This window comes from Caloenas nicobarica, chromosome 7, assembly GCF_036013445.1.
Source record: "Caloenas nicobarica isolate bCalNic1 chromosome 7, bCalNic1.hap1, whole genome shotgun sequence".
NCBI classification, from domain to species: Eukaryota; Metazoa; Chordata; class Aves; order Columbiformes; family Columbidae; genus Caloenas; species Caloenas nicobarica.
The window spans coordinates 8,798,094-8,824,674 of record NC_088251.1 but is presented as its reverse complement, the minus strand read 5'-3'; the positions used below and the strand labels follow the sequence as shown (position 1 = coordinate 8,824,674).

The following is a 26,581-nucleotide window of genomic DNA, read 5'->3' as shown; positions in this document are numbered from 1 at the left end:
ACACCAAATCTGAAAATCCAGGTGAGGTGATTTCACAGATCAGCTTCTACAATCTGCCTAAAGACTTCTCAGAGCTGCTGAGGGGAAGTTGTCCTGCAGCTCCTGACCCCACCGTATGGCAGCGGTTAGGCTCAGGCCTTGGCTCATCTGCACAAGAATACAAGCACTTGTGTCAGGTCTAGAACTGCTCTTCTGGACATCAGGAAAGGCAGAAAAACACTACGGGCAATAATTTTAATTATTAAAGAGCATGAGCACCAAATGAGGGAGCACTGATTTAGCGAAGTTCCTCTACTGTATTGTGCATTAAAATCATTAATCATTAATCCTCAAAGCTTTGTAAATATGGACCAACACAGCTGTTTGTGAGCAGCTGTCTGCAGCTGAGAAAACGAAGTCCAAGAGGAATAGAAGTCATTAGCTGTTAGCTAGACTACCTGTTTACAAAATAAAGATAACACCTGAAGCTGCATACATTTATAATCCTGCTGGTTTTCATTCTGTCCAGCTGTGCCACACACGGAAAAAAACTTAGTGACGGGCTGGGCAGTATACTAGGTAGAAATTTGCAAGAATGCAACCAAAATGGGTAGAGACGTTCTGAAATGAATCTCAGGGACTTGCCCAAAACCACATCAAAAGCACAACCACGGCAGCAGTCGCCATACCCAAACTCATATGAAGCTTGGGAACTAACAATTAATCACAGTGATATGAATTTCAACTCAGCCTATTCATCAAAACATACAGGTTCTTTCCTAAAACTCGAGCCGCTGTGACTTCCCTTGTACTGTTACCCAAACTATTTCAATTAAAGCTGTTATGTCATGTCATATGGCAAGTTACAATCACACCTCTGATCTGTAGACAGGAGCAACAGAAGGCTTTGTTTGCTGCACACCTGGACTTCAGCAACAGAAATATAGTTCATGCTCCTGTACGTGGCACCATCTCCAGCCTAACTAGGCTCCGTCTTGATACCTCCCTTCAAGAAACCACAACAATCTCCTTCTGGTACTAACAAAACACTTACAAGGCCAACTTACAAGTAGAGGGAAAGCGTCATGAAAGTTATATTCTTCCTCACATAGAGATAAACCTGAAACACAGAATACAAGCGTCTTTTAAAGTCAGCTGATTGGAGACACAGGCTCATTGGTGCCTTGTTACACAAGGTACGAAAAACAGTTCATGTGACCCCTAAGGAAGTTGGACATCACAATGATGGACTGCAGAAACCTCACCAGTAATAATGCTTGCGGAATATAAACCTGGTTACCCAGAAGGGTGTTGACAGCCTCATTTTCAAGGAAATGGAGATAATGTTATATAAGGGAACTTGTCCACTGAATCTAATACCATTCCCTGTACACAGTGCACAAAGTCAACACACAAACCAGCAGTAAATCATTCAACCACCTAATAACGCTGTATTCGCTCTCTTCTGCTTTTGGAGCCATCCCTTCTGGAAAAGTTGGGGCAGAGAGCTCCAGCAATGCAGGGCCTGGGGAGATACCTTGCGAATATGATGCATCCTAAACGCAGCCCAAAAGTACAGGTTCTGTAAGCACGAGCTCTGGGCCATTAGCAGGTCTCAAATTCCCTACAAAGCATTACCAAGAGAGAAGTACTTATTATTTATTTTAACTTGGATAGAAACAAAGTGCTGGAAATTATTTGACTGGTTTCCATTTACTTGTCCAGCAATTTACCCCAAGCATATCGAGCATTTTCACATCAAGTTCCCCCAGAAATGAGAAAACAAGATGAAATTTCTCAGTAAACCGCATAGCAAACGGCCACCTGAAAGACCCAGTCCCATCCTGGTGTAACTTTGCTAATTCCACTGTGCTTACTTCAGAGTTGAATCTGGGCCCTGTATCCTACACTGCTCCACTTAACACAGCTAACGTGTGTGACTAAAGCTCTGCTCAGCTCCAGATGGCCAAACGTCAAATAAATTGAAAAACAGCCATTGCCAAATCTCTGCTTAAAAAAAAAAAAAAGATATAGAAGAAATTCATATGAATTCAGCATCAGAAAACATAATGAAACATAATGCAACATGCTGCCTTCTCTTTTGCAGCTCACTTTCACAGGGTGTTTACCTTGTAAAAGGTAATGAAAAGATGCAAAGGTAATGAAAATATGCAATAAATCTCTGCCCCTGGCTACTAAACAATGTCTCAGCTCTCGTCATCGTGTTGACAGTGTTTATGTCCTCCAGAACAGAAAGCCACCATGCTCTAGAGCAGGGGTAAGACCTCCGTGCTCCTACTGGCACACGAGCTATAGCAAAGAGGTATTAAAACTAAATAACAACTATATCCAGGTACTGCGCTTTCTTCAGAGAAGATAAGGAACGACTAGAAAGCAAACTGTGCACTAGGCAAAAAAAAGGATACTTGTCTGTGGTTCGGCTGACCAGAAATCATGAATAACTGAATAAAAACATCTCTATACATGCATATACAATTCGTGGAGTTCCTCATGTTTCCAGCAGTTTTCCAATGTGGCTGCCAGGATGGCAAGAGAATTCATCAGAGGTGCGCAGTTCAGAGCAGGGTTTAGCCCAGAGGGAAGAAGGGAGAGAAGGAGGAAGGGAAACCAATATTTTGATTAATATACAGAAGTGGAACTCATTAAGAGTTTTATATAACTCCTCTGCACTAACCTACATCTGACTTCAGTCATAACACTCTAGAAACAGCTAAAAGTAATTTTCACACCTTCCTTCTAGGATAGTATGTTATCTAGATCAGGTAAAGCAGATTGTGGATGAAATACAGATTTTACCCAGACTCTTGTAACTGCCAGGATGAACAATTTCCCAAAGACCACGATGCCTACTTTTGTGCTTTCAAATGGGGGGAATACTTATGCAGCTCCATGTAGCTTAAGAATCACTGCATATACAATTAACGTTCTTTTACACATGCTGAAGTATGACTACCTTCATTATCAACTACATTTCTAAATAACAATATATTGTTGAGGTTCTCTGTAGTGCTGTCATATACAAATGAACATAAAAAAAAAAAAAATTAAAGCAAGACTCCAAAATAGGGTTTCAGGCAGAACACGGCTGAATAAACCCGTATGTCCCATAGCACAGAACCCTATGTTAGAAAATACTAATGGTGAAAGGGACTTGAACAAGCTCTGTGCCTTTTCCAAGGCAGGATGAACTGTCTCTACCACCCATCCTCTATTCAATGTCTTCCTTTACTTCATATCCTCACCAAAAATCTGACCAATTCATCTCTCTTATCAGCATAAATCTGGAATTACCCTGCTGGCCTCCACAGTTATTCCAGATTCACACAACACAAGAGGCACAGCTTGTCTTCAAAGAGCTCCGCTACTAAAAAAGACTTTTTGTCAATGTATTCTTTGCCCACAAAATGAGCAAAGTCATTCAGCCAAGAAACAGATCAGAAATAAAAGGCATGCTGATTATTTTTTGAAGCACTCAGGAAAGATCAAATCTCTGTGTCGCTCTCACCCTCTGATTCTGCAGAATACTGTGCTCAAGTGTAACCAACAGTACTGCCTGACATTTTCAAGACATATAAAACAGGAAAACAGCCATGTCTGAAAGGCTTTTAACTTCTAGTTCCTAGTGGAAAATGAACTTGATGCTAAATATTTGCACTCCCAAGATGAAGCATTAAGAGTAGCATGCTTACGGAACCCATAAATATTAGCAGTAAATAATGTTGGACAGAATGAAAAGCCAAATTAAAGATTTCCTACTGGGTTATTTTGCATACAGAAATTAAGGAGGGTGGGGTAGAAAATGAAACTTAATAGGATTCAAGAACTCATCAAGTCCATGATGAGTATTTTTCCTGGAATACAGAGTGGGGAAGAAACATCAATTAATTCTTTACTAAGAATTCCGCACTTGAAAGAAATTCTGAGCAGGCAACACTGACATGCATTTTAAACTGACCAACTCTCCCCCATATTGGTGTCAAGACATCATTTTTTTACCCTAGAACTTGGAAAAATCTCAGACACTCTAACTCTTCTATGGTCCATTGGCCACACTTTTGATATAACATTTATTGCTGGAAATCAGAAAATGAGAACACACTAAGTAAACTGAGCTTTCCTGCCAGCATGAAGGAAGATATATTCTGACTAAAACTGTTAAGTTTGGAACTCAAAGTTAATAGCATTACTAGTGTTTAGGCAGCAGTGATGATTCCTGTGGAATTTATTTTCTCATCCAGTTATTCCTTCTGTCTCTCCAATTTCATTTACATTAAGTGAATTTTGCAAATAGAAAAACTAGTTGTTGTGTTCATGAAAACACTTTTGATCAGTTCTGGCTGCATCTGTGGTGCTCTTTAGATAAGTCAGAAATCAAGAGGACATCATAGCTGATCTCATAATTAATCCATTCCCAGCGAGTTAACATAGGACTTCCGTCGGCATTATGCTTTCTAGTTCCTTTACATTCCCCAGCTGATGGGGTTTCCTAATTGTCCTAGGAAATCTCTTAATACTTCTGTGTGAAACTTCAACTTGCAGTGCAAAGAAAAGCATTAGCAGAAAAGAATTAACAGTGTATTCAAGGAAAAGAGCAGATTGTACTTTCAAGTAGCAACACAGACTGTAACTCAGCAGGATGGACACACAGCCGGGCTGGAGATGTTAGTCTCCATGAGAATCAGCCCTTTGCTACACAAACACAGAAACATGGCACCAAACTTCATTTTATATTTTTTCCCTGTAAAGTCATATGCTTGCACACGTGTTCCTCCCTCCCTTCCCAGGCCCTATGCTTGTGTGATATTGAAAAAGAAGCAGAACTTCATAAGGCTGGGAGAGAAACCTAATTGCTTAAAAATCAGAGCTGGCAGAGCACCAGCTCCTACATGAGCCTGTGAAGCGTTCAGAGGTTTTAGGCAGCTCAGAGTTTTACATCCGGCAACTTCAAAGCAATACTTCCCTCCACTCCCTCCAGAAAATCACAAAAATATTTGCAGCAAGCCTAAGGACAGTCGCTCCAGTGTTCCCCTGGACTGACTGCTGGGCTACTCCGGGTGTCCCAAAAACAAATAAATCAAAACAAAAAGCTTTTTGACATCAGGACACTTATTGTATCTCTCCAAATGTTCTCTGCTCCCATCTCGTCTAATCTTTTCAGGTTCAGGGCCAGTTCTGGTCTGTGTCAGTTCTGTCTCTGTAAGAGCTGGAAGGATTTCCAGGGACACTCTCTGGCCTCACTTTGCTTGAAATCTGTCACTTTTGCTCACTGTTCTCAGGTGCCCTTCTATTCTATTCCACTCTCTCCAGCTCTTACTCACCATCTCCTTCACCCACTGCTCTCATGACTTAGTCTCCAGGGGAAAGTGTAGGAAGCAAATTTAACAAGGGCAGAACAAGGCTTAATCTCGACCTTGCTTCCTCAGAAAACTGAGTCATAATCTGTATTAGTAACACACAGATCTTGCTGGACCTGTACATTTGGAGGGAGGGTTCAGCTGTGGAAACTGAGTATCATATGAAAAACATTTCACGTAACTCTAATGATCTTTCAGGAAGATGAATTGTGTGGAACAGAGAATGAATTAATCTCCTCCTCTCTTTCAAATGGCTGCAGTGAGCACAGGTGATTTAGTTGCTTTCTATACATAGACTCCAAATCTGTTTCTGTGTACACATACACATTCATACACACGCACAAAACCACCGAAGGGATCTTTGCAGGGATCAGCCCTTCCCTGCAACCCCAGCCACAGCACCCATTAGTTTCGGCTGGCTGCCTCCTGACCTGCCCGCCCTCAGCCAGCCCCTCGGGCAGCAGCACCAACAACCTTTGCTAAAAATACCTCCTGAGCATCATAAATAGCAAGACGGTAGGATTCTTAATCCCCCTTCAGGCACACAGGCTTTTTGCTTTGGATAAATATGCAGTGGCAACAATGGACAGAGAATAAAGTGCATCTTCTAGCACTGGTTTGCCTGGCCTGTGCGCCTCGCAGAAAGGAAAAATGAGAACTCCTGGTATCCACAAAAGCAGGACAGAGAACGAGAGGGAAACTGCTATTGCGAAAAGTCCACAAAATCTCCCAAACCTAAATTTTGAACATGTTTAGCATAATAGGATTTACTGCCCAAAATACAAGACCAGTGTTATTAAAGAAAACTTTACATCTGCAGATAATCTACATTAAGCAGGGAGCCAGACAGGAGGAGAACACACAGCGGAAGAGGGGGGAGGTCGAATCTTGCCCTGCTCAACTTCTGCCCCACCACAAACCGTGCAGAACAAGCCAAATCCACAGAGCCCGGCGGAAAGAAGAACAAGATGTGGCCCTTCCACGGCACCTCACTCTTGAAACACGGTACCAAACCTGACACGAACCTCTCAACATCCCTGCTGCACAGATTTGAAAAACCCCCACGTTACCTAGGGACTGAGGTCATGTTACATCTAGATATACAAAATACTTTAAAGATCCTAAAATCAACTGCCATTTGAGTCTAAGTTTTCAGCCATTTTCCTTATTGAATGAATGTATTATGGGTAGAAATCCAAAAGTTCCAAAGAAACTTTACAAGTCTTTCAGCTCTGTTAACCCTTACAATTCTGCTATTTTAAAAAATCTCAAATTATGAGGAATAAAAGGTTAGATGGCATTTTTTTAATTCTTCTTTAAGTTTTAAAATATTAAACCTAAAAAAATTTGCCACTGTTTGGCCACAACTCTGAAGGAAGAACATCACAAGCTGTGTTTCCTACACAAACATGTATAGGAAAACATTTACTATGTTGCAAGTATGGAAAGAAACATGGTATCACTCTGATAACTATAATACAGTCACGGACATTAGCCACTTACATTTTTTAAATTTTAAATGACATTTTCAGAAAGATAGAAAGCAAGATAATGGCATCAGAATTTTATTGTAAATTGATCGTATTATATATGAACATAATCTGTTAACCAGAGCCTCTTTCTCTGAAACACTGGCCTCCAAATGTGGATTACACATCCAAGTACACAAAACATTTTTGTTATTCATCTCAAATATCAAAACATCTGGCAACAGAAACCAGAAAAAATATTTACAGACATTTTTGGACAGAGATTACTTCAAGTCAAATCAGAAAGCATCCCTAAGCTTCAATCGTCAAATTCTTTTTTCAGTTATTTTGGATTTAGCCAGCGTTACTAAGAGAGAAATATGACATAGGCTTTTTATAGCAGCTGTCAGTTCAACAATGATCAAAGTTTTATTATTCCTCCTTAGATCAAAGTCTGGACCGGATAATTTTGGGATTATCTCCAGCTCATAAAGTAGAATAAACAGTTTTGGATAACCACATATTATATAACAGCATTGTCTTCTTGCAATAAGTTTTATTCTTATTTACATATGCCACAGGTTTTTAGTGGGTTGTCTGACTATCATTTAATTGTTTTATTGGCTTACTAGGACAATAAAAGAGAAAATTATGCAGCAGCAGCAGAAGGCCATAGACGCATTCAAATCCTGTCTCATGTACCTACATTCATACGCAGAGGATATTCATGAGAAGAGATGAAACTAAGATTAAAAAAAATAAAACTGAGCACAACTCCAGTTAAAGGTCTTACAGCTCTGCTCATTAGAAACCACTGAAGACATCTGCAGATTTCTTTTTATGGAACAGAGGCATTCACACACACCTTAGTACAGCCTGTTCATGTGTGTACACATCCTTCTGACTGGAATAAAGAAAGTCCTCGGCAGAGAAAATTAGTATACTTACATAATGTCAACTTTCATTAATAGGCATAAAAGATTACTTCATGATGGGTAATACTCAGCATAATTCCTTGTGCAACTAAACCTAATTTTAAAGGTGCTTAGATTTGTGCTTCACTCAGGTGTTCTTCCATTCAAGAAAAAAAGGGGTTTTCTTCTTTTGGTTTTCACTCCGAGAAAACCATTGATTTCCACATTGTCTATTGACCATCGGCTCAACTATATCCCTGTTCCACTGAACAAGGTACTTACTATTATCTTCAGTGAAACAGCAAGTCCTAAATCCATCTCTTCTTTTGCACTCTAATTCTATGAAACTCATTCACCTTCCACAGTCTTTATTGAAGTCAAATCTTCCACAAGCACATTAACAGAAGTGGCAACCTGGGAGACCAGAGAAAGCCAGTACTTTGGCATAAACCATTCTGCATTTTCTGTATGTGTAGGGTCACAGAGAGTTAGAGCTGGAACATCTTTTTCTGAGCTGTTAGTATACTCTCCTAGCTACGTTCCTTTATCATTAACTAGGTTTAATCTCTTATCTAACCTGGTTGTCTCCCAGACTTTCTGATGCCAAAAATAAACTGAAAGCTTTCATCATTAGTTAAAAAGAAACCATAATTTGAACAGCAGTTTTCATGACTTCTCTGTTGATCAAAGATGCCCCATGCAAGCCTGATGCGATAGAAACAAAATCAAGTTTATAATAACAGTAATTAAAGCAGAATCCTTTTACTGAGTGAAATCCCACAGTTCTTACTCATACAGGACTTACATTGGAGGAAACAGTAGTTAAAACGAGAGCACATTAGAAACAACTATGTTGAGGTTTCAGGGATAGCAAAGGGAATGCTAAGTACTAAAAAAATGTTAAAAAAAAACTATTTCAGCTTTGCACTTTAGATTAAAACATTACCATCTCTATGACAATACATGAACTGTTTGTGCAGTTCCAGAAACAAAATAAACCATCTTTATTAGTAAGGAAGCAGTGAACTAAAATTTCTCATCGTGATGCCCTCAGAAAGTCCCCTGTGATAAGACCACTCACTTCTGTAAGCTGTCTCCAAAAAGATCACTACTAAGCACCATGCCAGTAAGTCACCAAGAAAATGTCTATACTCATGAAACACAAAAAGACGCTGTTGGCTTCATCAATCAACAGCAACACATACTGGACTTCTCAGCACGCTCCAAAAAGTGCTAAGCACAGCTCTAAGGGCTTCAGGGAGACAGAAACTCACAATCTGCTGACTGACTTGCACGTTTTTTCTTTCAGCTCCCTGTAAGTTGAAACTGCAAATATCCCACAGGGGAACAAAATAACCTTATGGCTCACTTTTGAGAACATTCTCTTCTGGATGTTTCCTATTTCGTGCTCTTGCCCCAGAGCATCCCTTGGTCACAGCATCTCTCCCGTGTCTCTCAGCCACCCCCCAGCCCAGCAGGGACTCCCAGCACCTCTTCTCTGAAGGCAGAGAACATCGTGGTGCCATGAAACACTCTGGCTCATCATACCTTTTTACACTTCGGTCTTTTTTAAAATGATGACAACAAATCCTCCTTCCTCTTCAAAAACATAGATCTTAGATGAACAGATTAATAGTTTTCACCAAGCGTGAGGTGCATGCAGTCTTTTCTGGCCATGGCCAAGTAACTCCAAGGCTGTGTCATCACACCATAGTCACCACCACAGCTGAGTTTGCTAAGATGGGCCACAGCAAACCATTCGCCACAGCACTGAAGTCAACACAGGCTGCAAAACCCACACAAGAAATTGGGCAGGTACTCAGGGAGCTCCCGTTCAGCTCTCACTAATGCTCTGCACCATCAGCACCACCCTGACTTCAACTCAGTGTGTGCACATAAACAGCAGGCACGGTGTTGTGGATGTGCCCGTGTTTCATGGTTTACATGGAACGAACTGACTCACCCAAGTGCTAATGCTGGCTTATGAATGGGAAAAGGAGAACATAAGGCTCCTCCATCACAGGTGTACCTTGCTGAAGCTGCCTGGTCCAGCCTTGTTTACAAATTAAAGATTTCCCTACATACCATATGGTACTGGTAAACATACTGAATGTAATGCTCAATAACGTCTATAGTATTGAGACTCTTATTTGAGTGTGAGCTTCTAAAAATTAAGTTCTTTCTGAAAACATGCCACAATAAGGGCTGAGCATTTAAAAAAATGTGTGTCTCATAGAGGTTTTTTCTCCTATTACTGTGTAATGTCTAAGAGGTTTTTTTGGGTTTTAATGAAGAACAACACCTAATTATAAAAACATTGTACCTAAACGGCATATGATAAAAAAATGAGGGGCTACTTGCTGGTCTTGGAACTTACAGGCCGAAGTCTGCTTTCCAGTGTGTGTTTCTGCCTTTACACTGCAAACCCAAGAAATACTACACCAGTCACATGAACTAACCATGTGTGGTTTTCATTTTACTAACAGATTAGATTAAAAATAATTCAAAATATTCAATTCAAATCTATTAAAGAAAAAAAAAAACCCAAAAGATTGTTTTCAGAGACTGCAAAACACATGAGGTTCTGGTGTTCTTCACTAAAAGCAATTTTGCTGCCTTTTCCATCCATAAGCTGAGGCTTATTTTCCTTCTGTGCAATTCCTTTCAAAGCCATGCATCTAAAATAGATTCTACCTCATTGTCCCAGTTTCCTCTTGTTGTTGCCATTAGCCTATGCAACTTTTTCCATGCATTCAGGACTAATTTTCATTAATCACAAAAGTTAAACAGCACAGATGAAGCTTTGTTGAGGGGGAAAAAAGATGGGACGAGACAAAACTTAAAAAGGAGCAGTTTAAAAGAGATACTACCAATTAAGTTGTGCGCTTCAGTAAAATTGTCTTCATCCTCATCAAAACAAAAGCTCTACCAGGCCTAAAGATTTGGCTGCAGCTACTGATTCTCATGTACAGACAAGTACAGCTTGTGGTGACAATCCAGGTGCTCTGAGCTACTTAAACCACTAAATTGAGGTTCAAGCCCTAAAACAAGTAACTAGAGAAAAAAAACCATAAGTCTTTACCCATATTCGGAATAATCATTTCACTTCTTGTCTCACCTGTAAAATGAGGACAAAACCTTAAGGTGATTTATTTGTCTGGAATGAGAAGGGCTTGATCTACATTTGTTAGAAAACCAAAGAGGAAAAGACAAAGATTGTATTATAAAATAAATTCTTAAGCTAAACAATTCTACTACTTTCACTATTGAGTAGGCTTCAAAATGTAATTACTTTCTCTACAACACCCACACTTGCAGCAACAGAGTGGCACAGCACAACCTGCTAATATTAGACAGCAATAATATTTCTTTGACGCTGGCTTCTGTCAAAATGCAGTGATTTTTGTTATGGCACAAAAAAGGCTAAAAAGACACCACTATTGATAAACCTCCTATTTCACGTGCCTTCTTTTTCCTGAATAAGTTGCCTACTAGACTAAATACAGCTCATGCTAATTCTTTCAACATCTAGAAAAAGAAATTTAGCAAAGGTCTTCCTACTGGGCCATAGCAAACACTACCCTTTGTGCCTGTTTGCTGTAGCATAACTGAAGATTGTAATAGTTAAAAATAGCCATTTTTCAGTTAACTTAGACCTTCATGATAACAAGTAGTTTTGACAGTTTTTAAGCAGTTTGAGATAACATGCACAACTAGGTCACAGTTATACTTGGCTTTAGAAAAATGTCTTTCATCCAGGGGATTTACAGCTCTTTGCAAACAAGCCCTTAGGTAAGCAACAATCTTATAAGGTTTCCTCCAACGCCCAAATTCAGTCATATATGAGTCCTAACAGCAACTACTTAACAGCAGCTGAAAGCAGAATATGAAGCTTTTTGCGATCTGCAAAACTGAAAAGCCCGACTGACGTCAATGGCAGCTCTGCACGGATCCCAACAGGCTGCGGAGCCCGGCGTGAGAGCCCTGGGAAGGGCTCCAGCTCGACGGGGAAGTGAAAAGGGATTTTCAAAGTTCGTTTCAGCTCCCAGTTCAATCACATCAAGTCACAAGATTTCCAAAATGATTATTTCTTCAAGCTTCTGGGAATATTCGTCTACGTTCTTGCATCTGGCACGTGGTCAAAACATCTGCTAGAGCTGTACTATGAGGGAAGCGGTGGAAGAACGTTAGAGACCTTACGCTTTTGTAACAGCAAGGGGTGAGGGACAGGCATAAAGGACTCCGACAACCTCGCCTGTGAAGGGTGGAAGAAAACAGAGGAAAATTCAGAAAATTCATCTTAAAGCACAGGTGAGCCATTAGTCCTCACAGCAGCCTCTATGAAAAAGTTAGCTACCATTTTTTTTTGCATTTTACAAGTAGAGAAGCATAAAACTCCTCATCCAGAGTTCCATTTGAGGCAAAACTATATGAATTTGTGTTATCGGTTATACTTTATGTGTTGACTTACAATCTGTCATAGTGTCATTGACTATATGGGTAGTTTTGGTTAAATAACAACAGGGAACTAGAGCAGAAGAGTTAAAAGGAACGTTCCAAAAGTACAGAGGTACCACTGGATTTCAGGAGTTTCTTCTGTCATCTCTTGCAGTCAGTTCACTAGACCATGCTGCCTCCTGGAGCAAAAGAGATGAATAGAGAGCTGCACAGATTGAACACTGATAATATTGTAGTGTTTTCTACTATCCCTTGAATATCTTCTGCAGTTTAATAATAAAAATGGCACAGGTGAATGTTTAACTCGTTTGCTATTCTTGTTATGTTTGGTATATAACCAACAAGCAGACAGCTCCAAGTGCCTGATGCATTCAGAATAATAACGATCACCTTTCGGACAACTAACACAACATAAAATATTAACAATCAATATTCGCTGAGCAGGCAAACCCCAATGATACAGTGGTTTTAATGAGACTGCACATGCATGAGGTTATCTGCCTTCATGAAGCAAAGGGCCACTATCTGACATTTGAACAAAGCCCTAATCCCATACTGATTCACTTCTTATTTGAGCTACATTCTCATGAGTAACCTCATTAAGACCCATCATACCACATAAGTGTGTAAAAGTAAGTTCATATGTAAGATTTTTAACAGCAGTAGTGTTTAAAATGGTTATTAGTAACAAAGGTCTATATTGCTTCATACACAAATAGCCTTTGGTCAGTACTGAATAACACTATTTACTTGCACAGACATGTTTATTTTCCAAGTCAGTCCATTTGTTAAAGCAGATATTGATAGAAATTAATATCTTAATCTCTTTTATGAATCTTATTCACTACTTCCCTGAAGTCCTACAGACTCTCTCTCTCTCTCTCTCTCCAGTTAATTACTCTGAAAAAAATAGATGGCAGGGGAGAGGCTGAGAAAGACTTCACCCTTCTTCTCCAGGCAGCTCTCCAGCAGAATCTAGCAGGCATCAAACATCATGTGTTGTGCAGATGAATAGGAACAAGGGATGGTGGGGGGGAGGAAAAGGGAATATGGCCAGTGGAAATGTTCCCTGGATTCCCATTCTGTACAGTACTGTTGTGGGGAGTCATCTGCAGAGCTGAAATGGCAAAATTTTTCTGTCGCTTCCTCAAATCTGGGTACCCCTCTGAAGACAACAGATCTAACCCATGTCATAAAGCTTTGCTGGGTTTTCCCCACAAGTACTAATGCAGCCTTAGCACAGAACTGAGGCTAATATACTTATTGTTCTTCCAGCAACTGATTCTTTGGAGACCGATACGGTCCATTTCTTCCTAAAGCAAGGATAATACTGTGCCATGAAGAATGATACTGTTCTAACACCATTTATTATTCATATCTGAAATGAGTGTGATGCTTTAGGAATATGGTCCTAACCACAAAATGCTGACAGGCTTTCAGCAGTTGCCCGACACCTTCCATGTGCATGAAGCTCATCTGGATGGCAATAGGAATCCAGGCAAATGAAAGAGCTGGTCCATGCTGAGCACTATTTAATAGATGCAGAAAAATAAAGGGACAGAAAAAATGTATCCCTATATTCATGAGTTTGTTAATTTGTAATACATAATTTTGACAAAGTATTTTTTCAATTTGGAGATAACTGAGGGGTGTTTCGACTTGTCATTATTGTGTAGGTAATTTTCTCTCTTCCTTCAGGGGGAAAAAAAAAAAAGAGATGCTTGCAAGTATTTCTGCTTTGTTATGACAACATTCAGAAAATGTTTAACTTCATGCCTCCAGCTTTTTAATTGCTACTAACTATAATAAAAAAAAATAAAAACCATCACAAAATGAAAGCACCAGTCTTGGGCCACACCTGCATCAGTTTCTCAAATCGGAAGCAGAAGTTTGGAAGAGGCAGGATCTGCAGTCAACAAGGGTTGATCTGTTCATCTCCAGCCCAAAATTACCAAATGCACAGTCAGAGCCTACGCACAAATGCATGCAAAGGACAAAGGCTATTCAAGTTTAGGCCATTATTAAAACAAATGCAAATTTGAAGTAAAACTTCAAAACGTTAATTTCAAGCCGGATGAAATGTCCACCACCAGAGGTATAATCTGACCACTGGATTTAGCACCACACCCTGAAGGGATCTCTTGCTTTACAAGCGACAGAACAAACCAGATGCCTCAGCAGCGCTCAGCAGACACACCAGTACCAACCAGTTAATATCTCCTAAGTAGTAATAACCACCGGGTTCTGACCCTAAACCTCCCCCACACCACCATATTCCTTTCATACGCTCCCATCACCATTTAAAACGCACTAAACCGCCGCACCCCCACGGCCGCCCCCCGCCTCCCCGGGCGCTGGGAAGAGGCGCAGCGGGTCCCCACGCCTCGCCCGGCAGGTGCGGGGGTGCCCTGCCCGGAGGATGCTCTGCGGCGCCCAGCCCGCTCTGCAGCTCCTGCCACGGCCGAGCTGCACAATGGTACTCGGGAGGACACGGCCGGTGTGTGTGAGGGGAAACCTCCTCGCCTCTCCCTGCTCCGAAATCGCCCGCGCAACCTCCGCCCAAGCGCAGCGAGCGAGGCACTGCAGCACGATCAGGCGCCCAAGGTCAAGCGCGGCTCCTCCGCCCGCACCCCGGTCGCTCGCAGGGACGCGGAGCCCGGCGCGGCACAGACCCACCTCTGGCAGACATGGCTCAGCCGGGCGAGGAGCCGCGGAGCGGCGGCGACAGCGCAGGGACCGCGCCGCCCTGCGCCCTCCGCGGCGGCCGATGCGGGGGGCGGCGGCGCTGGGCTGGGCTGGGCCGGGCGGGTCCGCGCCGCCGCCGCGCTCCCTCCCTGCCCGCCGCGCTGCGGGGCGGCGCCGGGGGCCTCCCTGCGGGGCGGGGTGCGTGGGTGCCGGTGTCCGTGGGCGCGGGGCCGCGGCGGCTCCCGTGAGGCGTGACTGCGCGGCGGGAGCGGGGACGGGGGGGCCGCGGAACAAGGCGATGGTCGCTGCTGGTTCGGCAACCGGGAAATGTCGCTCGGCGCGGGTGCGGTCCGGGCGGGGATGCGCGGGGGGAGAGCCGCACCGGCAGCAAAAGCACGGCTGGAAAAAGCACCGCCAGACCTTGTGCTCCTTAAAGTGCTCGGGTAGGCGGGTATTCTTCTGAAATCACTGCCAGTGCTGCTCGACAGCAATGCAGCTTGTTTATGATCTGACACTGAAGTCTGTGGCACAACTTGAAATTCACCCACGGAACAGCAACAGAGCAGAGCAACTATACACCTGCATATCTGTATGTGAACAGTATATAAACATAAAAATTATAGCAATGTTGTCTGTAAATTTTGGCATTAACATACAAAAAAGAGGACTCAGCTTCCTCCAAGCACCTTAATAAAAGCAACCAACTGCAAAGCACCAAAGAAGATGGTTAGTGTCTAGCGGACACCCCTCCCCACAGTAGCTGAGCCTCCCATTTAATAAAGCCGAATACTCCCAAGCCACACTAAAAAGAAAACCCCTATGCCACCAGTTTATTAGATGCTGGCAAGAGTTAAGCAAAACAACAATCTAGTTTGTCAAGAACAACAGGTTAGAAGGCCACATCAGAATAGTGAAATTAAAACATTAGAGCTGACTCTTATCAATTTCAGAATGAGCAACAATGAACGGAGAAACAGAAAGCGCAATCTGTGATGTTCAGTGAGAAGCCAGCACACAACCTAAGTGACAGGAGAGACTGAATCACACTCCTCCACGCTGCTCTACACTATACATCTTCATACTAGCAAGAAGCCTACACAAATTTTCCATCAAAATAACTAATTACCAAAATACTCAAATGTAAGAGAGGTGGCGAAAATCGCATCACTGCGTGTCCGCAGAGCAGAGATGGGTGCTAGTAACAGGTGTTCCCACTGCTATTGGAAGCGCAGCCCGGCCAGTGAATTTGCTCCATCAGAGGAACCCCGGGCAGTGCTTTATGCCACTCATCTTCCCCATCGCCCCTGAGTAGAGAGTGTGTATGTGTAAGAAAGCAGGGAAGCGGCAGCAGAATGGACAGCACACACGTGCCTTCTCCTCAGGTGATAAATGCACAAGAAATGAATCGCTATGTCTGCTTCTCTGATACTGTGTCTGTGCTCACACACAGCAATGACTTACAGTCGCACCCAGCTCTATGTGCCGTGGATTACCCCAGTGTTTCCCACCCTTCAGTTGCATTGTACTCATGTTGTTGTTTTCTTGCCCATTGCAAATGTTTCTGAATCCTGCAACAGGAATGAAATAAACCTTAAGTTCTTCCTCTCCTTCCCAACTCCTATGGCATTATCCTCACTTGGTGATCTGACACCCACTTGAAAAACAGTTCCTTTCCATCTTCTTTACTGAAATGAGTAGAATTTTCCACTTGCAAACAACTCAAGTTTTCCTTCTTGTGAAAAAAAAGTAAAGGTTTTCCTCAGTCAACGCAGTATGACAGCATTTTGTATTTTTGAGTCATTTCCTATGCACTTCCTTCACTGAGTTTCTAAGTAGCACTATCAAGGGTTCTCCCATGTGACACTTAATAGATGGCTTTAAAAAAAAAAAAGGCTCAGGAACATGCAGAAATTAGCTTTTTAATTAAGAACTTCCTTTCTTTATACTGCTAGGAAGTAGGAAGGGAAAGACATTTGTAACTTGGGTTTCTATAGAACACAAAGACTTTATTCCATTTATTGTGTAAAGTCTCTAAGGCAGAGAAGTTCAACAGAGATGTTAGAGAACGCTAAAATGGATCACATACTGCACTCATTTATTAAAAAGAGCTTTTTAGCCGTGTTTTTGGTGGAATTGAGGCTGATAGAGTTCTATTCTTCTGTCTGTCTGTCAAGTCCCCTCCAAGAATTTTCAGATTTGGATATGGAGAATTTCAATTCAAGTTGATTAAAAGGTATGATTCAGAAAGAGTTCTACAACCCTACAAGTTTTGTGGAAATTAGCACAAATATTAGAATAAGATAAATTAAAATGAAGGAGAAAATCTGCAGTGGTAACTCAACAGCTACCATTTCTGGAAGATGTGTCTTCATTAGCTACAAGTACCAGTCAGGCAAACTGTACATGTGCAGCTGAATCAGCTCCTGCAGTTGCTGTCTCAGATCCTGCCAACATCTAAGGAACGTGGAAGGGAGCTGAAGAAGGTGAAAAAGAGAGGTACAGAGAGCGAGACATCATTGTGACTACTTTACAGATGAAGACCTCAGATACTTAGACAAAAGACATTGAGTCAGATAAGATGGACAAGCCAACCCAAGAGTTCACTGCTGCTTCTGCAAGGGGCGGACACGTACCCTCCTGTGCGCCCCCTCTTCTTACTCCAGCCCTGCTCCTGCTCCTCTTACTGCAGCACCATCACCACTGGTCTGACCCTCAAGGAACTACTTTAGCTCATTCATTAGCAAAAAATTGCTCACTTTCTTGCCCTGGGTTAGCTTTCTGCCAGATAAGGATACAGAAGAACAGAGAAAGAAACCAGAGGCTCAGATAAACACCGGTGCTGACAGAAAGCCAGCACAGAACTGCACAGCCAGGAAGGGGTGAGGAGGAACCATTAGAAGGAAAAGAGATGATCCTTTTGAGCAGCAGCAAGCTGTTGAGCTGTTTGATTGACCAAGCCATTTCCTGACTACTTTAGAAGTCCATTAAGGAGCAGCGATTGACACTGTTTCATTTCAGGCATCTACCTGAGGCTTCTGAATTAGTCAGCTGGGAAGCAGGATCCTACCTCCTGCATTTTCTTACTGACTATACAGACAAACTAGGCTTCAAACTCAGATAGTGGAAAAAAATCCACTAACACCATCTTTTAAAGGTATTTGTGCTTTAAGAGATGCAAACAAGCACCTTGGGATTTTTTAGAGACACCCAAACAGATTAATATATTTTACCAAACAGCAGGTGTTTTCAAATCCCCCATTGGTATTTTCAGATGCCCAAATGCCCTTGAGGAGCAAAGCACATTGTCCAGGGTCACGAAGAAAATTTATGTCAGAGCAAAGAATAGAAACTGCATCTTTAAAGAAAAGTATCCTAAATATTGGAGTGTATTCCCTGTGCAGCATACCTTGCTGTCACTTAGCCACTGTGTGCATATATAAAAGAAAATTCAGTTTTCCTTCCATTAAGTATACTGGGTTTAAACAAACAGAAAACTCTTAAAAGAATGATAATGCACAGCTAAGGCACTGAAGGCTGGATTTGTAAGTTTGAAATGTGGAAACATTAATCATTTTTACTGAACTCTTACAGCCAATACACTGCCCCACTCATGATCTGCAGAGCAATGTGGGTGAGAATCCCCACCTTTGCTTTTCAGTAGCTTTTGGACCAAGACTCAGACACCTCACGTCAGACTCTATATCATCTCTGTAGTATGCTGTATATCTGTAATATATCACTGCAAGGTCTGTGCTTTGGCTTTCCAACAATTAACTGGTACTAGTCCCTACAGTCCCTGCCCTTCTCCCTACATTCTCCTCATCCCCTCAAAAAGAAGAAATAAACTATTGATACTTTTCACATCAATTCCCAGGGAAAAGGTCTATGATCTCATTGTTTGTCCCTCATCACTTTTGAATGTTTGCCACATATGAAAGTAGGACAGTATTTTTAAAAATAATTACGATCCCATCGGTTGTACGTAAATTTTTTTTTCATTAAAATCAGGGAAGAATGATTTAGCATGGATGAAAGAGCAGGTGGAAGTCAGCATTACATCTTTGTATGATGCAGAAAACTCATCAGTCAGAATACACTCATCTTTGCACAACACAGTGTGTTTCCTCTTGAAATCAGGTCATTGTGACAAAAGTTAGTGTCTTTTTTTTTGGAACAAAAGACAAAATCTTACAGAAGTAGACTTCAACAAACAGTTCCTGTGGGCAAGGCAAAGAGCAAGGATGGCCAGGACTAGCCTGAATAATCTATTTAACGGTATTTCACTGAACCGAAACTGGGATGCTGCAGAATGACAGAAACTACAGGGGTTTTCTACAAGATTTTATCATATGTTCCACCATAACTCCACTGGCTCCTTTCTTAGGGAAATCAGATCTATAGCAGTCACACTAGAAAGCAACAAAACCTACAGCATTGGTAAGTCTTATGATTTAATCAGAATTTTAATAACACCACAATAAATAGTTCTCTGTCACATGAATGACATGAAAGTGACAGCTCTCTTACTTTGAATGTAAGACTCTTACTACGATCTGCAATTAGCCAGTAGTGAACAGCAAATTCACATAAATACATGGCCTTTCACTGATTTCAGTGTGCTCCCACTAATATCTTTTGAGATTTCAAAGAAGAATTGAGCTCCAGATTACTCATGACATATTAATAGAAACGTTTTACCGAAAATTTTTTCCAAATATCACAAATATATATATTTAAAGATACTTAGCTATCCAAAAAAAAAAGAAAATAAGTCAGAAAGTTTCTCTGAGCGAGACAAAGACCAAAGTTACCTTCCTTTTTTTTTTTTTCATTGTATAAAACCAATTTTCTTAATCCTCTGGATGTTATCCGACCCTGAATGTTGTCTGTGGCACATGCACCTTTATGGCAAAAAATATAATATTAAACCTACATTATCCTAAGTCAGTACTTACTACTAGACTCAAGAAGCCAACATTTCATACACAGATAATATAAGATCATGCTACTGCAAAAATGCTATAGGTTTTATATAACCAAGAAATGCTGGTGATCTAGCACCTAAGGAAAAGCCCCCAAATAAGCCTGTTGATATCTAGTCTGTGTTGCTCTTGCACCAAAATGGCCAATGTGCCTGTGGGAACTTAGGGCACTAGGGCCAAAATGACAAAATTAGTCAGGTTTAGAGAGATCAACTAAATGTTGGCCAGCATTTACTGCTGAAGAACTTTGGCATCACTCCATACGTGTATCCTTACCTGGAAGATCCCAACAAAGAGCTCAGAGACTTAATCAGGTTTTGCATCAGGTTCTCACAGTCTCACTTACGAAGTATGTACCATGAACAAGAGCTGTGAATTTTGTCTCCTAAGTATTTTTTTTCTTCTAATTTTGTGTTCAGTGCATGCCTACAGAAGATACGGAAACAATCCCATAAACTGCCTTTGTTGTTAATTATAAATTAGAGTTTTTAGATATGCATCAAGTAAGGGCATTATCTCACTGTGTGCCCTACTCCACCCTTTACCCTAAAGAATTTGCTGTGGCCAAACTGAATTAAATTATGCAATCAGAGTTGGTTAAAACTACAAGCATTTTTACATAGAGTAACTTCTGCATCATGCTATCAACATAAAACGTGACAGATATTTTCTTGGTCAAACTTCACATTAGCAAAGGTATTTATGAATAACACACCAAGTATAGCAAAGATTATTAATAAATCATAGTCAAAATCTCTCTGCACTCCTATACAGGGAGAAAGTTTTAGGAATCAAAAGTGAAAATCCACCTGTAGTTGCAATTTCAGTCAGATGAACTCTGAGAAGCATATACGTTCTGCTGTGAACAGTCATGCTTATATGGGATAGAAAGTTTGAGGCCAAAGAAATTAATTATCTAAATCGACGTGAAAGTGCATTAGTGAGTAACTTGACATCCGATCATAACAGATACTTAGGTTCCTTCCCATACTTCTGAAAATCAAACACTACTGATGCTGTCTTAGTTCCTGAAATGCTATTTTCTTTACAATTATTTTCTACTCCGAACACTGCATTGCAGGGCCCTCTGGCTGAGAAGTATAGAAGTGGACAGGCCTCCCTTCAGAGCACATCAAGATCATTATTTAGTTAGCTGGTGGACACAATTTGAGAGACACAAAGTACTGGCTCTTCTTCAGGAACTGAATGCCTTGTTTCTTGTCATAGTCAGTCAAGACAGCAACCCCTAGTCCCAAACCTGCCACTCAGCAGTTTTACAGCTAAGGCACGTGCCTGTGTGTAGACACAACCTCTTAGACAAAATCTGCTTGAAATTCTGGTGACTGTTTCACACGGACTCGGGACACACTTGTGAAAGAACATGGGTCAACCAGCCGAAGTCAGAGTCTTACAGTTGTGGTAACAGTAACTTGAAATCTTGAAAGATTCCTGAAGAGATTTGGAAAAAAATAAAATCGCTTTTACCCTGTTAGTCTTGTCCAGTACATTCAGGTACACATATTCTGGTTATTTTCCTTCTCTTGCCTGTTGACATTTATGAACAAACTTATCTGTTGTGCATGTGAGGTATTTAAAGCTCAGGTCTAGCTGAGTTTTCTCATGCAATTTTTTCTTTCTATATGTTTAAAAAAAAATACCAGAAGGTTTAATTTAGTCAAGCAATTTTTTTTCTTTTTTGGTCCACTTTTGAATCTGTTGGAATTTAGGGCTGATGTTCATTCTCTGCAACGTTCAGTTGTTTATTTCACAGCAAGTCACGCTGACAGACAGAGATGCCAGCAGATGACTGAATTCTCCAGCTGAGCGCATCGCTGGCGTAAAACACGAGGGCAGGCTGCCCTCTGCGGGCTATGATCTACCGCCGGGATGAATTGCTTTGCAACAGCTCATGGAAACTGCATAACGCCGGTACACGATTTCTACGCTTGTACACAGAATTTTGACGTATGCTGTACCCGTAACGCCAAATATAACAATTGGCTTTCTGCTGTCTGGTTGTCACTGCCAGAAAGGATGAAGGAAATGCAGACTGCATGTGTCTGATGCAGCAGTCAAGCACCCCAGGTACAAATAACATCTGGATAGGACACCACCTGGGAATTCCCAGAGACCCAGAGAGTAGGGAGAACAGCTTCTGAACACAAAACCGGAGAAAGTAAATGGATGGAAATACTTTCCTTGGCAGGTGAGCTGCCAGGCAGGAATCAAGGACCATGCCTTATAGCACCACTCCAAGATCTAATCAGGAACAGGTTCCATTAAATTAGGCGTATTACAAACACAGGGCTGCTTACTTCAGCATTTCACAACGTGAGGACTGAATGTCAAACTAGCCCAAAGCAGCCTGAGGCAAAAAAAAAAAAGGGACGAGCAACAGAAACATTTCTGGATGATCCCAGATCTGCTACAGACTTCATTTTCTTTGCTTGTCAGTAATGCCTTCAGCTCAGTTCCTTAAGGGCTTCATCCAAGTGCAGACGCTCGTTCTTGCAGGGCTGATGACTCAGAAAGAATTACAAAGGATCAAGTTGTACATTTTCTGGAAATGCAGTTTGGCTCAGAGTACAGCTTCCGAGCATGAAATTCTAACTGGAAGTGTTCAGATGGCTCCCTCTACCCTCATCCATGGGTAAAATAATGTAATGGTGATGTACATAGTCACTCTCACCTCTTTGGGAACCACACAAGAATTCAGTCAGCTGTCAAGAAGGGCCAGTCTCTGAATACAAGACCTTTCCTAAATTCACCGGGGTTTAGCTGTTGCAAAGATGCAAATGTCATGTGGGATATGATAGCCACAGGGGTAAGTCAATGTCTTCGTGAAATCAAACCAGTCCTGTAGCTTCGAATAACATCATTTGAGAACCAAGTGGGACAAGTGAACTGCTAAGATGATGGGCTGTCATGTGTAGCAACTAAAGCTTTTACAAGCCAAGTAACACACAGCAGTTAACCCCAGAGGTACCATGACTAGTTGGTATACTGATTCATTCTACATAGGATACATACAGTTATTTTTTTCCTAAAAATAGCTATGGGGGATTCTCTCTTGCCGCTTTGTGTCTTACAGATGAAATGAGGTCACCTGTGTCATCTGCAAGTGAGAGCAGCTTTCTACCAAGAAGCCATGAACGGGACTCACAGGAGTAACTGGTCACCTTCCTGGTGTAACAAAATACTGAAGAACATCACTGGACATTTGTCACCTGACTGTATGGATAGTGAACATTAGTATTTGGGCCTTTCTAGACAGTTGCACCATCAATAATTTAAAATTAATCATGAAGCCACTACTGAATACCTCGCATCATAAATATTTTAGACGCTTCAAAATTAAGACATTTTACAATGCCAAAATTAAGTCTCAGACACCATGAAAGATTTCAGTTATGCCTCAGTACAAAGAAAGATGAAGGGGAACTCTGTCAAAACCCTAGTTTTAATTGTGGAGAACTGCAAAAGAGAGATCTGAAAGTTTCTATACTTGCACAGCAGTAGTGCGCCTGAACTATTTTGCATAACACATATTGACTATCAGGATCAGCTTTTGCTGACGATTAAACAGATTATGTGATGACATTTTAGGGATTAACAGATTATACCCCTAAATCCAAAGATGTAAGTAACAATGAAATCTTATCATGTATTAGAAAACAAATAATGCAGTCAGAGCTGATCTGAAAATGACTTTGAAATCTCTTAGAAGAGTCAAGGCTAAGCGCGAAAATTATCCACAGAAATACATTCAGATTCTGGTTGCTAGAATTCCCTCTCTGCAGATACACAGACAAATGATTGAGGGACCCAATTTATAGCAGCAGGACCACTCAATTTTTTTTTCCAAGATTTTGGGGCAAAATCCAGTTCTATGTCTATTTATCCCACATTCAGACTCTTGCAGTGGCAATATAGCATAAACCCAGATGTTTATCCTTAATCTCTTTGCTTCAAGCCTCCGTTACCATGCAAACAAGTAAAGTTGTGGTCCTGCTAACCTGCAGACTTCAGTGAAACTGGCTAAATTCTCAGTGATCATATTTGAGAGTATTTTATCTGCTTTGAATAATTAATTATATACTAACACTTGCAGATACCGTATGGAAGAACATTCATGTATTTACTTATAGAGGAAAGCTTGGATTATAACACTTCCAATGGAATAGAAACATCTGAGGGAAACATGATGTCTTTGGAAAATAAATAGCTCATTTCACTGACAATATGTACTTCTGACCTCCTCGTGGTCTCCTTTACAACCTATTATATACGCTAAAGCAGGGTAGTAGTGACAGTGTACCTGAAGTACAGATGAAATATCCTGCTGAGCATGCATATTTGTCCATCCAGTCCAGTATTGTGTCTTCCACAGTAGCAATGAGTAATGGCATAAAAAGACACTTGCAGATGTGACAGGTAAGCAATTAGACAATAAATTAATGACTCGGAAGTTTGTAACCCATCAGAGGATGAACGTCTCTACAGAAGGAAGAGATGTGCGGATGTGAAGCAGGATGCACAGACCAGGAAATACCTGAAAATGGGATTTAAAGAAATACTGCATGAGCTGATTACGTAGTGCTACTAGAGAACCAGCAAGCAGGGAGGTGCTGCACACAGCTGAGAGCACAGACAACCAGAAAATTCATGACAGAAAATGGCAGTGAAAAGCAGCACATACAATATCACATATGAGACACTGATTAAATTTGGGAGAAGCATAGTTTGGCCTTCAATCCCACTGTGTGCTGTTCGGTATCCGATGCACAGAATGCTCGCTTTCTATAATAAAGCCCAGAATCAGAAAGGTATTAAAGATGATTTTACATGTCTCTTTAGCCCTCCTCAAAAGCAGAGATCATGCTGAGCCACTAACACTTCATTCTTTATTTCATTCAAGTAGTCACTAAAAACATAGATGTCAATCTCGTTATTATAAACACAATAAATTCCTGTACAGAATATAAATAGATGTTATGCATAGCTCTATTAGCAACTTTTCATTCTAGGGCACAAAAATGTACCTTCCAAATTTTCACCCCCTCTAAAGCAAAAGTCCAGACTGCAGGAAGTTTTTCTGTAATGCAGACAAATACATCCATTAGGGACTGGCCTGGTGCCATCAATCTAAATAGCAGAGAGATTTTCAGATAGAAAGGCTAGCACATTATCTCACTGTCTCACTCCATTTAAATTGATTTAATCTAGACAATTTCATTAATTTGCAAGAAGGAGAAAAGTTAGTTCCCAAAAGCTCTATCAATTAAAACAGCCTCACTTTCAAGCTGTGTCTTAACTCACATTCAGGCGAAACACTCACTGCATGCACCACCCCAAAAAAAGAACTACCTCACCAAAAAACCCAAACAAAACCAGCAGAGCTCTGCTCTCAAGAGTATTAAAATAAGGACTAATGTTTGTGTTTATTTCAGTGCAAACAACGCCAAGCACGAGCAGGTGAAGATGTACTGTTGCACCCGACATTGGTAGCCTGTCCATAACTGAGTCACCTCCAGCTGCATCACCTCCAATGAGAACACGAATTATCCAAACAGATTGTAACTTCAGCTCAGTTCTTTTGCACTAACACTGGTGAAATAATTCTTCCATCAGTTCCCAGGGATCTGCATTAGTGGTCTGCCGGTATTTATCTAATATTCCTAGCTGTGAGAAATACGTTCATATACTAGAGAAATTTGAGAAATTTGAGATTACTTTAAAAGAGTATTAAAAGAAAACCTACAATTTGCAACATGTATAAGCACCACCAACTGGATTCTGCAATATGGCTACAAAATCAAGATCAATATATTGTTAAGTAAATATAGGGTTATTTGCAGAGATTCAATTTGATTAATAAGCTTAGAGATAATAATATAATTGTGATATTTTCTTTGTTTCCTTTACTGTAAGGCATTTCATATCGAGAAGTCCTAATAAGAAGTCACTTTTACAACCAAAAGATGAATTCAAATCACAATGAAATGTTCCATATTAACAAAGTGCTTTTATATACATCAGGCACTCTTAGAATAATAAGAGGCCCTTAAGTACTAGAAAAGCTTTACCTCACCATCTGTGAAGAGGCAACTTATGATTTCATAAATTGTGAAGTATGCTTAGGAATATTCTCACTGTTATAAAACCGTCTCCTTTTATATCTTCACGATATCTTACTGTTTCTTTATGCATTCCGCTGCACAGAGATAAAGAGGCCCAGGCACACCCAAAAGGCATTTTTGCAAAAACAAATGGATGGCAAAGAGCATTTTAAATTACCATGTTCTCTTGGATACCTTAATCAAGCACGCATGCCTTAAATCCACATTTTCTTCAGAAATGATGCAGGCTCCAAAACGGTATCTATGGTGAGAGAACAGGAAGGTGCCCATTAACATGGTAAACACCCTCACATTGATAGCAGAAAAGCTGTGCCACTACTCAGCCCATTGCCGACAACATGTTTGCATTCAAACCTACAACTTGTGTTTTTTTACTGAAAGCAATACAAACCTTCAATACGAACCATATAAGCAGGCTGAATGTAGCTCCTGAACTGTACTTACAGCATAAAAATACTAGTTTAAATACAAATAAATACAAGTTTTTACATATAAAAATATACATAAATATCAATAATATGCTGGATACATTGCAAAACTATAGTAGACAACACTTAAATTCATCTGAAGAACCGTTTG

The 26,581-nt window shown here is 40.8% G+C and overlaps 1 protein-coding gene and 1 long non-coding RNA gene across 10 annotated transcripts in view; one reads left to right on the top strand and one right to left on the bottom strand.

Annotated features, from left to right (window-relative positions):
- The window catches only part of ABLIM1 (actin binding LIM protein 1), a 217,201-nt gene that overhangs the window by 187,992 nt on the left and 2,628 nt on the right, over positions 1-26,581 (bottom strand). For 8 of the 9 annotated variants that reach the window (XM_065639530.1, XM_065639517.1, XM_065639527.1 and 5 more), the window contains exons 3-5: positions 26,177-26,243; positions 24,905-24,957; positions 24,181-24,414 (exon numbers count right to left, since the gene is read on the bottom strand). In XM_065639530.1, coding sequence (XP_065495602.1) covers positions 24,181-24,271 — 91 coding nt within the window. In that variant the 5' untranslated portion in view covers positions 24,272-24,414; positions 24,905-24,957; positions 26,177-26,243. Of the gene's footprint in view, positions 1-14,871; positions 14,972-24,180; positions 24,415-24,904; positions 24,958-26,176; positions 26,244-26,581 lie in introns of those variants that run through there. The other variant, XM_065639521.1, reaches the window with a different exon arrangement.
- Positions 11,926-13,865, top strand: LOC135991197 (uncharacterized). Its single transcript, XR_010606497.1, has 3 exons — positions 11,926-12,048; positions 12,350-12,486; positions 13,087-13,865. It is a non-coding gene; the product is annotated as an uncharacterized LOC135991197 (long non-coding RNA).